Source organism: Schistocerca gregaria, chromosome 2 (assembly GCF_023897955.1).
Source record: "Schistocerca gregaria isolate iqSchGreg1 chromosome 2, iqSchGreg1.2, whole genome shotgun sequence".
Lineage (NCBI taxonomy): Eukaryota > Metazoa > Arthropoda > Insecta > Orthoptera > Acrididae > Schistocerca > Schistocerca gregaria.
Genome location: NC_064921.1, coordinates 156,697,454 through 156,713,646, shown reverse-complemented (window position 1 = coordinate 156,713,646; position 16,193 = coordinate 156,697,454). Strand labels below are relative to the sequence as shown.

At 38.5% G+C, this 16,193-nt stretch overlaps 1 protein-coding gene across 2 annotated transcripts in view; it reads left to right on the top strand.

Moving 5' to 3' along the window:
* LOC126336581 (uncharacterized) overlaps nucleotides 1-15,841 on the top strand; it is a 41,818-nt gene extending 25,977 nt beyond the window's left edge. For both annotated transcript variants that reach the window (XM_050000439.1, XM_050000440.1), the window contains exons 3-5: nucleotides 6,877-7,048; nucleotides 11,114-11,242; nucleotides 15,531-15,841. In XM_050000439.1, coding sequence (XP_049856396.1) covers nucleotides 6,877-7,048; nucleotides 11,114-11,242; nucleotides 15,531-15,773 — 544 coding nt within the window. In that variant the 3' untranslated portion in view covers nucleotides 15,774-15,841. The remainder of the gene's footprint in view (nucleotides 1-6,876; nucleotides 7,049-11,113; nucleotides 11,243-15,530) is intronic.
* Nucleotides 15,842-16,193: the final 352 nt, after the last annotated feature.

Sequence of the window (16,193 nt, the reverse complement as noted above, 5' to 3'; positions counted from 1 at the left end):
TTACTTGCAATTTTGTAAGTTATAACTATCTAAGAAAGGTACTTACAATCATGCTTAAGTTTCTCAGCTTCAGAATTTAATGATAATGAATAATTCTTTTTGACTCTTCCCTCATGTTCACATGAGCAGACTTACATTTTTTACCTACTCATGTAGTCAATGGGCAAGGGGAATTGTAGACTTCAGTTTATTGGACCATGTATTGAACAGTAGTGTGAACCATTCTTGAGTACATTCTGAGTGTTTGGGCCCACACCATGTCATGTTAAAGGGAAACATCAAAGAGGTAGGCTGTTAGCATGTGAGTATTGCGGGTATGCTTCGGTGAACTCAACTGGGAATCCGTGGAGGGAAAATGACACTACTTTTTTGGAACACTATTTATAAAATTTATAGGATTGTCATTTGAAACTGACTCCAGATTGATTTTACTGCCACCAATATATATTTTGTGTAAGGACTATGAAAATAAGATGAGAAATAAGGGCTAATGTTGATGTGCGTAGACAGTCATTTTCCCTTGCTCTATGAATGGAACAGGATGGGAAGTGACCAGCAGTGGTACAAGGTAACTTCTGTCATGCACCATACAATGACCTGCAGAATGTGTTTTTAGCTGTAGATGTATTTCACTTTCATAAGTAAATTATTGAGGATAGAAAAACAATGCCATGATTTAGATCACCCAATTAAATCTAGTGACAGGTTCGAAAAGTCACCACCTGCCTGTAAATAAAGTATGTTTTAATAGTGAGCATCTGGGTGTTCAGCCAAGTTGTTTCCATTTTCTGCACAATATTTCAACAGCTTACCCATCCATCATCTTCAGGTATTCCAGCTTTGCTTTTATGTATACTCACTGCCTTGAATCCAACAAGATTGGCTGGAGTCCAGGCAGCAAGTGCACTTAATAGCAAAACTTGCAGCACCTGAAGAAAAGGGCTGGACTGGTTGTCAAAATACAAGGTGTCCCACTCAAACCTCCTTGATATCAAAGACCCAGGAAAAAAAACCGCAGTAGATACAACAATGAAAAATGCACCACTTTGTATAGCATCTCTAAGAATTTATTTATTTATCATCAGTACACCTCTACATGTGAACCATTTACAGCACAAAGGATATTGAGTCTATATTCAGTTTCTTGCCAAGCTCTTTTAACATTTCCTCTGTTATTGTTGCAATCGCTTTAGTGATACAATGTCACAGTGTATGAATATCATCCAGTTTGGTCGGATACACATGGTCCTTCACGAATCCCCACATGAAGAAATCAAGTGGCGTAATGGTGGACAAGCAGTGGGTCCTCCACATCCGATCCAATAACTGGGAAATTTTCTCTCTAGGAACTTGCAAACAGCTGTTGACCAATGCGGCGGAGCTCCATTTAGTTGAAAAATGATGTTGGTTTGCAAGTCTTGTATTTGAGGGTACACAAACTGCTCCAACATGTCCAGACACACTGAACCAAAGAAGAACAGTCCAATGATCCTGTTGTTCATTAGCCCTCACCAGATGTTTAGTTTAGGACTATCACGAACATGTTCAATGACAACATGCGAATTTTGCGAACCCCTAATCCAAACATTATGCCTATTAGTTCTTCCTGATAGAATTACGCTGCAGCATATCTGCAGGAAATTTTTTGTCAGCATGGTTCGTCATTCGGTGTCAGATGTTGCAGATTTTGCGCTTTGTAAGCACTCATATGAAGACCCTGGTGAACTACAGACTGCAATGTTGATCAAAGTACACCAAGTTTCCTAGATGCTTGACGAATTGACTTATGTTGGCTTTTGAGTAACATTTGTCTAATGTCCTCCTCTATCTCTTCTGAAACACTGTAACCTGCACCTCCAAAATGTTTCAGAACACGTCCTGTTGCCAGAAACTTCGTATGCCATTCCTTAATTGTTTTCACGTCAGGTGGATCACATTCATACACACAATGGTAATTTCTTTGCCCAATAATCGGTGATTTTGTTTCTGCAAACCACACTACTGCTTGTGCACACTGCTGTGGAGTCACCATTTTCACTTCATGCTTCAATGCTGCACTCTGGCGATGATACTTGGCACTTCTGATGCGGGAGTATAAATTCTTTGAGATGCTCTACAATGTGGTGCAATTTTCATTGTCGTATCTACTGTGGTTTATCTCTCCTGGGTCCTTGAAATCAGGGAGGTTTGAGTGGGACACCCTGTAATGTGCATAAAATGGAAATAACAACTCGTCTGAACACCTGGAAATATCCTATTACTCAATCACACAAAGAAAACCTGAGAGATTTTGGTGTATATTTTCTCACTGTTTTGTGAACTTCATTTGAGAAGAAAATATGGAATTAACAAACCAATATCCTAGGCCAGACTAGTGAGAAAAATCACAGTGCAACTAGCTAACAGTGTGTGATTTGAACCTGTTTCTAAATGAATACAGTAAGTGTAGTACTTGTAGCCTTCATTCATTCTGCCATAAACAAGTAACAGTAAGGAACTACTGGTGTTGTACAAAATGGCTGTCACATTGGGCATAATTGTTTTGCACCCAGGTCAAAAGCGTTATCAAGGAAGGCTGTGTTTCAGATTATTGAATTAATGAGATTGAGCAATAAAGGAAGGGAATCATGAAAGATTGCTAACAAAAGCAAGTGCATGCCATAAACAAGTAACAGTAAGGAACTACTGGTGTAGTACAAAATGACTGTCACATTGGGCATCATTGTTTTGCACCCAAGTCAAAAGCGTTATCAAGGAAGGCTGTGTTTCAGATTATTGAATTAATGAGATTGAGCAATAAAGGAAGGGAATCATGAAAGATTGCTAACAAAAGCAAGTGCATATAATACATGTAACTTTTTTTTAACCTACTTTTGGTGTGCATGAAGAGGAATAAAATGTGTGAAATGGACTGTTTCAAGAGGTACACTCTGAATATTCCAGTAAATAGAAACTTTTATCTGTTTTCTGTGTATACTTTTAACCTTCGCGTGTGTGTGCCTATGTATAGAGTATGCCAACCACAAGTAATATTGTCTTGTACCATCCATTGTTGCTTTACATTTGTGAACCTATAGCGGTTCTTTCATTATTGCTTCAGCTAACACAGTGCTAAGGTTTGCTGTCATGTGTCAAAGTGAACTGCAGTACTACAAAATAAAATAAAGTGAGCTAGGTGAGACAAAAATGTACAATTGGGGCAAAAAAATGACCCAGATTCCGAGCTAGTGGAAAATCCCAAAATGAGGCAGGTGTATACAAGATTAATAGCAATAAAATAAATGGTTGATTATGATCTGATGCAGTTTCGCTGTTTAATGCTTCAAGTGTGCAACTACTATGGGGCAACACTTGCACATTACATCAGAGTGGTGTAGTGGACGTTTATTTTACTGTTGTTTAGTTAAACAGTGATTTATCTCATGTAATGTATGTTTATTTTATCATTGTTTGATTACCATATTTACTCGAATCTAAGCCGCACTTTTTTCGGTTTTTGTAATCCAAAAAACCGTCTGCGGCTTAGAATCGAGTGCAAAGTAAGCGGAAGTTCTGAAAAATGTTGGTGGGTGCCGCCACAACTAACTTATGCTGTCGAATATATGTAGCGCTACACTGGCATGCTTTGCAGGCACAAAGATAAATATTACTGGCGCCAAAACCTCTGCGTCTGTTAATAAATTTTTAAAAAAAGAAGTGGAAGACAAGATTTTTTTCTCCGTCACGAGTTTCGACCACTGCATTTTCATACATTATCCAACGAAATAAATACAAATTCCGTATTGTTCATCTTCGAAAGTAGGAGCATTTCAATGTACTACGAAAATCCGACTGGCCAGACTGTTTGGGATATTTGTTAATATGGCCAACTCTATGTTCTGAATTTTTTCCTACCTGTGAGAAGAGATGGTTGCTAATAGAAACTTTTATGAATTGCGAATCACATGCAGTATTCTCTTCACAATAAGAATAATACGAATATAAACATTTTGCCATGTATTCTTTCGTGTTTGCTGCTATCTCATTTGAATCATGTCTGCCTAATAAACTACGAAACTAGAAGTAGACAACAGCAAACGCGGAAGAATATACATATCATGTCATGTTTATATTCGTATTACTCTTATGCCTAAGAGTGATACAGTCAGAAATGAAGCATGGCAATTGATTAGATTTTTAAATCTAAGATGACTAATTTCTGTGCAGAATGTAACGTACTGAAGAGGCGTCTACAAAGATTTTCAAACAAAGAAAACTTTTCGCTGAACACTCGTTCCGAACATCTTCTATCATACGCAGTCTATTATTTGGTTCTTGTTGATCATTATTAAAGAAAGCATCAGTGTTAAGCCTGGTCCACAAGCAACGATCTGTCTGCGCAGACATCGGCGCAGATGTCTGTAGGCTCCCCGTAAACGTCAACGTTGGCTGGTATACTTGATCTACTCCTGCACCAGATCTTCTAGATTTCTGAACTTTGGATAACTCTTTTTCGGAAAACAGTTCGCAACTAATTTTTGTTTGTTTCTCTTTTTGCCTATGCGTCAACTGTCCGCAATTTTTCAATTAGAGCATTGTATGCTGCTGTCTTTTTGTCCCGGTCACTATATTTTTTAATTTTAATCTTCCACAAACATGGGTGGTTTCTATATATTTCAATGAATTCACTTACAAACTCTCGAGAACACTGACGAGTATCAGCCATTTTAATTCCCTGTGCGCACAAATACGAACACTAGACTGAGCAAACAGCTGTTTCGCGCCAGATATGCGGCAATCCCCTGTCCACATGCTCCAACTTGTCTGCGCAGATGTGGTTTGAACTCACAGATTTGAGAGGTTTCGCTCAAACCTCCAACTTACAGGTTTGCACACGCCTTAGGTTGGTGCAAATCTGTCCACACGCAACGATCTGTCTGCGCAGATGTGATGTGCGCAGACAGGTAGCGTGTGGACGGGCCTTAAGTAACAACAAATAGCAGTCTCTTGCCATTGTTTTGCTAATGAGACGATTCCTCTCTTCTTTTTTTTTTTTTATTGTAAGCAAAGTTAGCGCGCACAAAAGCAAGCCATGACGCGAGCGGCGACAATTTGTAAACTCTCATTATCAGAGTGCAACAAACAATGCATGACACAGTACAGTCATGAATTTTCAGCTTAGAGTCACGTAAACACCCATAACAAAGAAAACGGCACTTATCAGATCAAAGAAAAATCAGCAATCGATTCAAACCAAACGAAGCACGTGAAAAAGGAAGGGTACCGTATAAATACGGACGGAGCTTAGCTTAACTGCTAAGCTGACGACTCGAACCAAACTACTGTATCGTCATTCATTCGACCTAAATTGTGTCTCATATTACAATGGACCGACTTTGTTTCGATTTGGAGGTGCGGGTCAAAACTTTTCTCTTCCCTTGAATTTCGAGTCTCAAATTTCAGGTGCGGCTTAGATTCGGGAAATTTTTTTTCCTTAATTTCGAGTCTCATTTTTCAGGTGTGGCTTAGATTCGAGTGCGGCTTATATTCGAGTAAACACGGTAAACATAGATTAAACTGTGATTTTGCTTGTACATGTTTACCTTGTCTACCAATAGATATTTCATGAGAAGCCAGTAAAACATGTTTTGTTATCTTGCAATAACCTCTGCAGTGGAACAATGACTTAATTATGAGAACAAGCATTAAGTATACAGGGTGTTACAAAAAGGTACGGCCAAACTTTCAGGAAACATTCCTCATACACAAAGAAATTAATATGTGATGTGGACATGTGTCCGAAAACGCTTACTTTCCATGTTAGAGCTCATTTTATTACTTCTCTTCAAATCAAATTAATCATGAAATGGAAACACACAGCAACAGAATGTACCAGTGTGACTTCAAACACTTTGTTACAGGAAATGTTCAAAATGTCCTCCATTAGCGAGGATACATATATCCGCCTTCCGTCGCATGGAATCCCTGATGTGCTGATGCAGCCCTGGAGAATGGCATATTGTATCACAGACGTCCACAATACAAGCACGAAGAGTCTCTACATTTGGTACCAGGTTTGCCTAGACAAGAGCTTTCAAATGCCCCCATAAATGAAAGTCAGGAGGGTTGAGGTCAGGAGAGCGTGGAGGCCATGGAATTGGTCCTCCTCTACCAATCCTTCTGTCACCGAATCTGTTGTTGAGAAGCGTACGAACACTTTGACTGAAATGTCCAGGAGCTCCATCGTGCATGAACCACATGTTGTGTCGTACTTGTAAAGGCACATGTTCTAGCAGCACAGGTAGAGTATCCCGTATGAAATCATGATAACGTGCTCCATTGAGCGTAGGTGGAAGAACATACTGATGAAACTGAAATGAGCTCTAACATGGAAATAAGGCGTTTCCGGACACATGTCCACATAACATATTTTCTTTATTTGTGTGTGAGGAATGTTTCCTGAAATTTTGGCCATACCTTTTTGTAACACCCTGTATAAAAGACTTAAATATCTGAGTCACAGAAAGGCATAACAAAAAGACTGTTGGAATGTTAGCTTTCAGTCAACAGATCCTTTGTCAAAAATAGACAAAATACACACATGCTCATACGATCATGACCTCAGTCTCTGGCAGATGGAGCCAGTGCTTGCTTTTTATATGTGTGTGTGTGGGGGGGGGGGGGGGGTTGATTTGTATATTTTTGACAAAGACCTTGTTGGCCGAAAGCTACAATTTTTTGTTGTGTTTTCTGCGACTCAGCATCTCTGTTATATGGTGAGTAGTGACTGTCCTTCTCATTATATTGTTACATTCCATCCTGGATTTTCCATTGTTAGACTTAAATATCTGCTTGAGAAAACATAATATACATAAATTTATCCACCTTTACTTCCAGTTGGCCATTTCGACATGGGTTAACTATCCTTGGAGCAGCAGCTTCATTATCTGGTATTTATATGAATAGTTACTACAGGAAAAAGTTGTTTCTTGGGGATGCTGGAAGGTTTGCCACTTATCTGCCAGTTGCAATTCTGCCTGGTATAATGAGCACTTTATTCCATCAGCAGGTAAGCTAATTTCCTTATGTTGTTGTATATACAAGATTATTCAGGTTATTCCAAATTGTGACAGTGTGAGCATTCGGGCTAATAATAGTGCGGTAAGATTTGTGCAGCAGCAATCATTATAAATGTTGTGGATACCACTCTTTCTTTAAGGATCTCAAGGCAGTAAGCCTTATTGCCGAATGTTCTTTTCTGTTTGTTTTCCCTGTACTTAGTTGTTCCTCTTTTCATTCTAAACTTAATCAATTTTAGGTGTCGTGGACTGATGTTATAAACTGTACATCTGTTTAAGATTTTTATACATTATTTTTGTGGGCCTATTATTGTTGTTTTTTGTAGTCAAAATGAAATTAATTTGTAAACTGACTGACAAAAGTGATCAGCAAAGTAATAAAAACATGTTGTTATTAAAAAGAATGTCTCTTTGAATTTGTAACACACTTCATTTTTGTGCTGTAACTGTCATTTTTTTACTACAGTGGAACAAGTTGCTTTTCATTGCTTAAGAGCATGTTCTGCATATAAGGAAACTAAGTGATAGATCTTTTGTTGTTTTCAACAAAATCAGTGTTTGTGCATGTTTATGTGGAGCAAGTGCATTGAAGATAGGGAGAGTGAGCAAAAGTTCACAGGACACTGATTATATGCACAACATATGTCAAGATGTCAGTGGTAAAGAGTAATAGTGGTCAGATACTGATGTTGTTATCATAATTACTGATTCGTAAAGGGGGTTGTTACAAAGAACCATAGATCTAAACTAATGTGGTTGATAGCAGAATGAAGAACCTTGGACAATGTGTTTGTGCAAATGCAGCTGAAAGCAAGTTACACAACCCACACGTCTGTGGCTGGGAGGCAGTTCACAAATCACACTCGCTGTGTTAGCACAAACCATAAAAAAATCTTGGTTCTGGCTCAAGATGAGAACTGTCTACATATTTAGCAAAATACTTCAAGTTGTCAAATTGATTTACACAAGTGCAAAATATGACCCCTCAGGTTCTCTTGGTGTGAGTGATTAACAGTATGCTTCTGGGTCTTCTGCTGAGTTGTTGTTTCCATTTTACACAAAATATTTTGGTGGGCGACTCAGCTGTCTTCTTCAGGTGCTGCAAGTTTTGCTGTTGTATGTACTTGCTGCCTGTACCCCAACCAGACTGTGAACTATTGTTGGTCTCACACTGCTATTTATAGCTTAGATTGATTCCTGATATGCTGTATGCCCTTTGGCGCCTTTTTGTTTTTCAGAACCTGCACTGATATTCCATGAAATGCTGTCAGGCTTTTCCAACTCTGGTGGATGTGATGGCCAGTGAGATTTTGATAAATTGGGTGCCAGACCCGAAGTGCTATTTAAATTGAAACTTCTTTCTCAGTTTATTAAGTTTGCTAACATCTTTATTTTGATAGACTTCATAGTTATGTCTGCAGCTCATGGTCTAGTGGTTAGCATTGCTGCCTACGTATCACAGGGATCCGGGTTTGATTCCCAACCAGGTTGGGGATTTTCTCTGCCCAGGGACTTGGTGTTTGTGTTGTCCTCATCATTTCATCACCACCACCACCACTACCTTTCACGACAGTGAAAGATTGGCCTTTGTAAAAATTGGAACTTTGTACAGGCACTGATGACCGCGCAGGTCAGTGCCCCACAAACTGATCATCATTATTATCATCCATAGTTATGCCCCTAAAAAACATGGAATCTATTGTATTTCTCTTCCTTCTATTAAGATAAAAAGTATTCTTTATAAAGTTAAAGATAATCTGTGTCTCTGAAAGCCAGTTGTGTATCACTGTCCATGCATATGTGGCATGGGTTACATGCGGGCAGACTATCAGAACAGTTGAGGAGAGATACAAGAAACATCAGTGATGGACCCAATAAAAACAGCAATTCCAAGCTGTCAACAGGAACAGTCTCAAATATTACCATGAAATGAAGTAGGTGGAAAGACACAAAGTTTCTAGAACAGTGGAACTAAGGAGTCTATCAAAATTAAGATGTAGAAAACCAAAGAAACAGGGACATTGATTTTGATTTAAATAACATTCTTGATCCGGCACTCAATTTATTAAAATCTCACCAGACACACATCCATCAGAGCTGCAAAATGCTGAGAGAATTTGTTTTTCGTGGAATAGCAGTGCAGTCTGAAAAATAAAAGAGCATCAAAAGGTGTATCAGATGCTGGGAATCTTATCTCAGCTCTAAATAGTGATGTGAGACCAACAGTAGTTCACAGAATAGTTGGAGTTCAGGCAGTGAGTACATGTAACAGCAAAACTAGCAGCATCTGAAGAAGACTGCAGGGTCAGCCGTCGAAATATTGTGCGTAAAATGGAAACAACTCAGCATAACACCTGAAAGCACCCTGTCAAACAAATGCAACTTATTATGTAATTGGATAGATTAAAAAAACACAACATATTATGTAATTGTATCTAAAAACAAAGATGATGTGACTTACCAAACGAAAGCGCTGGCACGTCGATAGACACACAAACATACACACAAAATTCAAGCTTTTGCAACCAACGCTTGCTTCATCAGGAAAGAGAGAAGGAGAGGGAAAGATGAAAGGATGTGGGTTTTAAGGGAGAGGGCAAGGAGTCATTCCAATCCACATCTACCCCTGCAAATGTCTTACAATTTAAAACCTGGTCTGAATCTCTGTCTTACCATTATATAATCTATATGAAACTTTTCATTATCTCCAGGCTTCTTCAATGTATACAACCTTCGTTTATGATTCTCGAACCAAGTGTTAGCTATGATTAAGTTATGCTCTTTGCAAAATTCTACTAGGCGGCTTCCTCTTTCATTCCTTTCTCTCATTCCATATTCACCTACTGCTTTTCCTTCTCTTCCTTTTCCTACTGTCGAATTCCAGTCACCCATGACTATTAAATTTTTGTCTCTCTTCACTACCTGAATAATTTCATTTATCTCATCATACATTTCTTCAATTTCTTCGTCATCTGCAGAGCTAATTGGCATATAAACTTGTACTACTGTAGTAGGCATGAGCTTCGTGTCTATCTTGGCCACTATAATGCGTTCACTATGCTGTTTGTAGTAACTTACCCGCACTCCTATTTTTTTATTCATTATTAAACCTACTCCTGCATTACCCCTATTTGATTTTGTATTTATAACCCTGTATTCACCTGACCAAAAGTCTTGTTCCTCCTGCCACCGAACTTCACTAATTCCCACTATATCTAACTTTAACCTATCCATTTCCCTTTTTAAATTTTCTTATCTACCTGTCCGATTAAGGGATCTGACATTCTACACTCTGATCCGCAGAACACCGGTTTTCTTTCTCCTGATAATGACATCCTCTTGAGTAGTCCCCGTTTGAAGATCCGAATGGGGGACTATTTTACCTCCGGAATATTTTATCCAAGAGGACGCCATCATCATTTAATTATACAGTAAAGCTGCATGCCCTCGGGAAAAATTACGGCTGTAGTTTCCCCTTGCTTTCAGCCGTTAACAGTACCACAACAGCAAGGCCGTTTTGGTTAGTGTTACAAGGCCAGATCAGTCAGTCATCCAGACTGTTGCCCCTGCAACTACTGAAAAGGCTGCTGCCCCTCTTCAGGAACCACACTTTTGTCTGGCCTCTCAACAGATACCGCTCCGTTGTGGTTGCACCTACGGTACGGCTATCTGTATTGTTGAGCCACGCAAGCCTCCCCACCAACTGCAAGGTCCATGGTTCATGGGGGCAGGAAAATAAAATTAAAAAAATAAAATATATTGTTGCGAAAGGTAATAAAGGTAATCACATTATGTTAGGGCCTGATGGCAGCTCAAATCATAATAAAGAAATGTGTTTCATAGAACCTGGAAACAATAGACTGAGGGAGAATTTACATTCATGATAGTTAAAACTGTGATCAATGAAAAAAAAAAAACAGGAAATGCTACTATTTTATTTTTTAGTACATAACATTTTAATTTCCTTGTTTGAAGTGTGTCATTTGGATTGATCATATTGTTTTTAATACTTTGTGTAACATTCCTACAAAATTTTGTTTTATGTTCTTTTGCAGTTTATTACGAATGATATTCTTTTGCAAAAGACAGCCTGTCCTTTGTGTGTGCAGACTAGGGCAGCAGCAATACAGAGTATTTGTGGTGCAATTTATCCTGCAATACTTGCTCCTGTGACAGGATTTATGGTGAGTTTTCATTTCAGGATTTGTTATTGTCATTATAAAATTAATATTATGTCCTATGATGCCTGCAACATTTACATTTGGTTGGACGCAATCATCAGTGCATATTCTGCTGAAATACAAACAATGGAAGGAGTAAAGATAACTATTCACTATATAATTGAAGCATTGAGCAGTCAGTCGGCATGTAAAAAAGATTGGAAAATAATCATCATTTTTAGTGATTTTTGTATTACGTACAGTAGGCTGTGATCCACGGTATGTTTCTGTGCCTCATGTTGCATCTGCTAATACTAGAGATGTCATCAGAGGCTATAAAGACTGAGACAGCAGTTTCTAACTTAATGAACTCATCAATCTGGAGTGTTTATAAATATCCATGCAGCGGTCAGTTTGTGGCATCATCAGACTGATGCCTAAAATGGTGGACTCATTGTGATGTGTATTATAGAGCTTGTATTGGGGAAGAGTTGGTGTTGTTCGCTTTATTTAACGCTAAGGCCCACAGCTTGTCTAATTCCGTTTCTATGTTTTTGTTAAAGTTGTTTTTGTGGTTTTGAATTCCTGTGGCCACTCCATTCATCCAAGCATGACTGGATCCTCCATGTCACCAGTGCATTTCAGCTTATGCCAATTTATTCATGTTTCCCAGATGACAATTGCTCATATGTTCTATAAGCTGGGTGTTAATGTTTCCTTTTGTAGCTCCTGTGTACATATCACCATGTTCAAAGGATTTTATGTATATACTTCTGCTACAGCAAGCTTAGGTCCTTTGCAATGGTCAAATATTTGTGCACCTTTCTTGTTTGTTTTAGCACTGTGTCGGTATCATGTGTCTTATTATTTTGCTGATGCAATCTGTGATTCTTTTTGCAAATAGAAGGAAAGCTTGCTATCAGGAAGAAATATTAGGTTCATAAAATCCCTTGGACCATAGACCATTGTCCATGAAACAAAAATCAGTGATGACATAAAGACCAGTCATGAAAGCCTGCATCATATAATCATAATTTGGTTTCTGAATTCTGGCAGTTACCTTGTTTGCAGACTGAATTACAGGAATTGAGGTCCGCCTTTTATACAAAATCTGTTCTTCCTAAATGCCTAAATATTTTTTCCAGCAACTTTGTTCCATCATCACTGGGTATATCATTCTGTAAAATGCTGACATACTTTAAGTAATAATTATTCGAACAAGATTAATCCTAAAAATAGTTCATGCAGGAAACACAACCCCCCCCCCCCCCCCCCCCCCGACCACAACTGCTGTTATCCGTAACCAATCCATTTACCCACTAACAATCAAGCTTTGGGTTTTTGCTCCACAAATTTTACATGACATCAACAATCAGGAGATAAACACAGTAAAAAGTAGCAGTAAGGAATGATTATTATGCTCATGATACAGAAGCTAAGCCATAAAATATTCAAACAGGAAATGAACATGCCATATGCACACATCGCTCTGCATAACAACTCAAAAGAACCCAACCCAGACAGCCACACACATGATGCAGCAGTCCAAGAATCCACAAACACAAAATAATGGCTCTTACTCATATATAATGATAAAATAGTGTACAGAATTGTCAACATTGTAAAGAAACTGGGATTTCAAATATGTCACAGAACAGATGACATTATAACAAAGAAACTAGGAATATAGGCAACACCCACAAATGAGTTCTACATATCAGTCATATACTAGCTTACATTTAATTCCCATCTCTCAGTGCAATTGGGGCATAAATACAGAAATTTTAAAACAAGATATTGAGAACACCTCAAAAGCTTCCATAGCACGTTTACTGACCACTCAAGGGCCCACAGCCACAATCCAAATAAAATAGATACTGGTTTAAGAGTATTGTGTTGTAACGGTGACTGGAACAGTCGCGGGGTTGAAGTGACGGAAAACGCGGTGGGCCCCGCAGAGCGGCCAATGAACAACAACACAATGGAGAGGACGGACACGACCAACAAAGGAGCTTACGACGACAACAACAAGAATGAGACAACATAGTCAAGAAAACCTAACTAGACAACCACATCCACTCGTAAACGAAACATGAAAGTGAATACGTTCTCTGAGGCGAGGCGATATGTCCAGAGACATACGCAATGTTAGACTGGCTGGCTGAGCGAGAGGCAGGTACTCTATCAGGGCCACCACTATTGGCCAATGCAACCACGTGTTCCACTGTGGCGCCCTCACGCTAAATACGGGCCAGGTGGAGCGCGCCAACACAGCTTATGGCACAATGGTGCAGAGACCTCTAGGGGTCTTCAACGTCCATGACGTCTGGTGGGGATTCAAATTCCATGCCGTGCGGTACCAGATATTAAAAGCCAGCTCATCTTGTACTAAAAACTTACAATAGAAGTGAACTCTGGGAAAACTCCAAACAAATCACTAGTAAAGTATTTATTTAGATGTCTGGTTTCGGTAAGACTATGTTATATGTTACTATCATTGTATAACGTACTAAAACTATTCCTGTCTGCTTTGATCATTATCGTAGGTAACAAAAAGAGACTAAAATGTCTCAGGGGAACATTTAATTATACTTTACTAGTGATCATGGCTGTTAGGAGTTTTTCCAGAGTTCATTATACTACAGATCACCCTACTCCTGCAATCCCAGAAATATACAGGGTATTCAGAAATTTCCATTACATGCCTCTAGGAGTTGTTCGGGGATCCTCTGTCTCTGCCCATTTCCCCATCCTCAGCCTCTGTCCTCCTCCTCCTCCTCCTCCTCCTCCTCCTCCTATCTCTGCCTGCCTCCTTCCCCCTCACTGTCTGTTCATCTCCTTTTCCTCCCTCCTCTCTTCATGATATCAAACTCAGCCCAACATGAGGCTGGTATTCCTTATGCCTACAGTCTTTCTTTCCAGATTGTAACTAATATGTATGCCAAATATAACTGCAACTTCTTCCAGGGTTTAAGATGAGGTTTTTACCCGTGACCTTGTCCACACAGGCACATGTCTAATATATTTCACACATATACAACATATTTCACCTTGTAATTTCATTTTCTTGCTGCTCAATGCTTATGACATCATATCTACTGAACTATGTGCTGTAGAGTGATATAATTTTGCAGGTATATCCAGTGGAGTAAGTACATACTGACTGTGAAATGTGTAATGAATATAGTTAGTAGTAAAGAAGTAACAAATTAAAACATCATGCGTGATGCAGTAATTTCTCATGCATCTCAGTATCTGATATCATAACTCCTGAACTATGTATTGCACGATGATATATGTTTGTTATTACATTCAGCGGGAGATGCGGATACTGTCTGAGAAGACCATTGCTCGTAGAGTTAGTAGCAATGAAGTAATAAATTTAAACATCTTACATGATGCTATAGTTCTTCAGCCTTCTCAGTGTTTATGATGTCATGCCACCTGAAGTGTTGTACAGTGATATAATGTTTCTGGTAAATTCAGTGGTATAAGTGAATACTGTGTGTAAAATTTGTCATGAATACTGTAGTAAAGAAGTAATAAATTAAACTTCCATGCTTCATGTGACAGTTTTAGTGCATGAACAGCAAAAATGTAGTGAACAGTAGTCCTTTCATCATTTTGTGGGGCTTGTCAGTGAGAAAATGTTTTGTATGGTTTTGAAGTAATGGGTATTCCCACATCCTGGGCTACACTGGTTTTTTTGCCTCTATCACACCTCTTTCATAGACTGGTGGTTTTTACCCACACAGTGATTCCTTCCAGACAGTAAGTGATATGTATACCAAGTTTATTTGAAATTGGTTTAGGAGGAGATGTAGAACACACATACATAGATACATTTTTGTAAATTCTGTGGATTTTTTCAGCAGTTTTTCGCATCATTTGTTTGTGAGTTTCATGTTGCTGTTTTTAGTGGCCTATTTTATATTGGTGGGTAGTTTTCCCTGTTTGATTTTAGAGCTCACTCTTGTGTTGGTCTGTTTTAACAATATTTGTCTATTGCCTGTAAGGACACGCACGCTTGAGAGTTTAGTGTGCTAAAATAATAAGTATCATCATATTACTTTGTGTCATTTACATATTTAACAATTGTTTTAACTGTCGTGTTTGTGCTTTGTAATTATTGGAACTTTGTCAATGTTTAGAAGCAAATATTGCAGAGAGAAATGTAGAAAACTGTGAAAGCTCTAATTTTCAACATCAATACTGTAGTGGCATTTCCAGTTTATACACCAACATTTCTTTGCTACAGAATAAAATAATAATCTTGCCAGTGGTGGTCTCTAATGAATGCTTCATGTTTCAGCTTGCAATACGTTATTTTACGTACGATGTTCCAGCCATCAATAAAGAACCTATGTCTCTTCTCAATCTATGGAGAAAGTTGACTAAGCCAAAAGGGAATATTTTCTTTGGAATTGCTGTTTTACAAGCAGCCGTTGGTTCCGCAATTACATATTTCGAAGCAAAATCTTTTTATACTATACAAAGTAAACTTATTGAAGAAGAAGAGCTAGGAGAAGAAGCTGCTAACCTTGGAATAACATAAAACTAAATTATACAATTTGTAGTGGTTGTTAATGTGTATTGTACAATAAATTTTTCTATTTATGAAAATATTGTCATATATTTCTTTTTAACATTGTATGCTGGAATCTTTCCTGCTCCCAGGTATAGTAATGTGTTCCCCTAAATATATATCTCCAGTTTTAATTTTTTAGAGAGAGTTCTACAGGATGTTATCGAGCAAGGTGGCACAGTGATTAGCACACTGGACTCACATTCAGGAGGATGACAGTTCAGACCCACATCCATCATCCTGGTTTAGGTTTTCTTGATTTCCCCAAATTACTTCAGACAAGTGCTGGGATGGTTCCATTGAAATGTCACAGCAGACTTCTTTCCCCATCCTTCCCTAATCCGATGGGACCGATGACCTCACTGTTTGGTCCTCTCTCCCAAATCAACC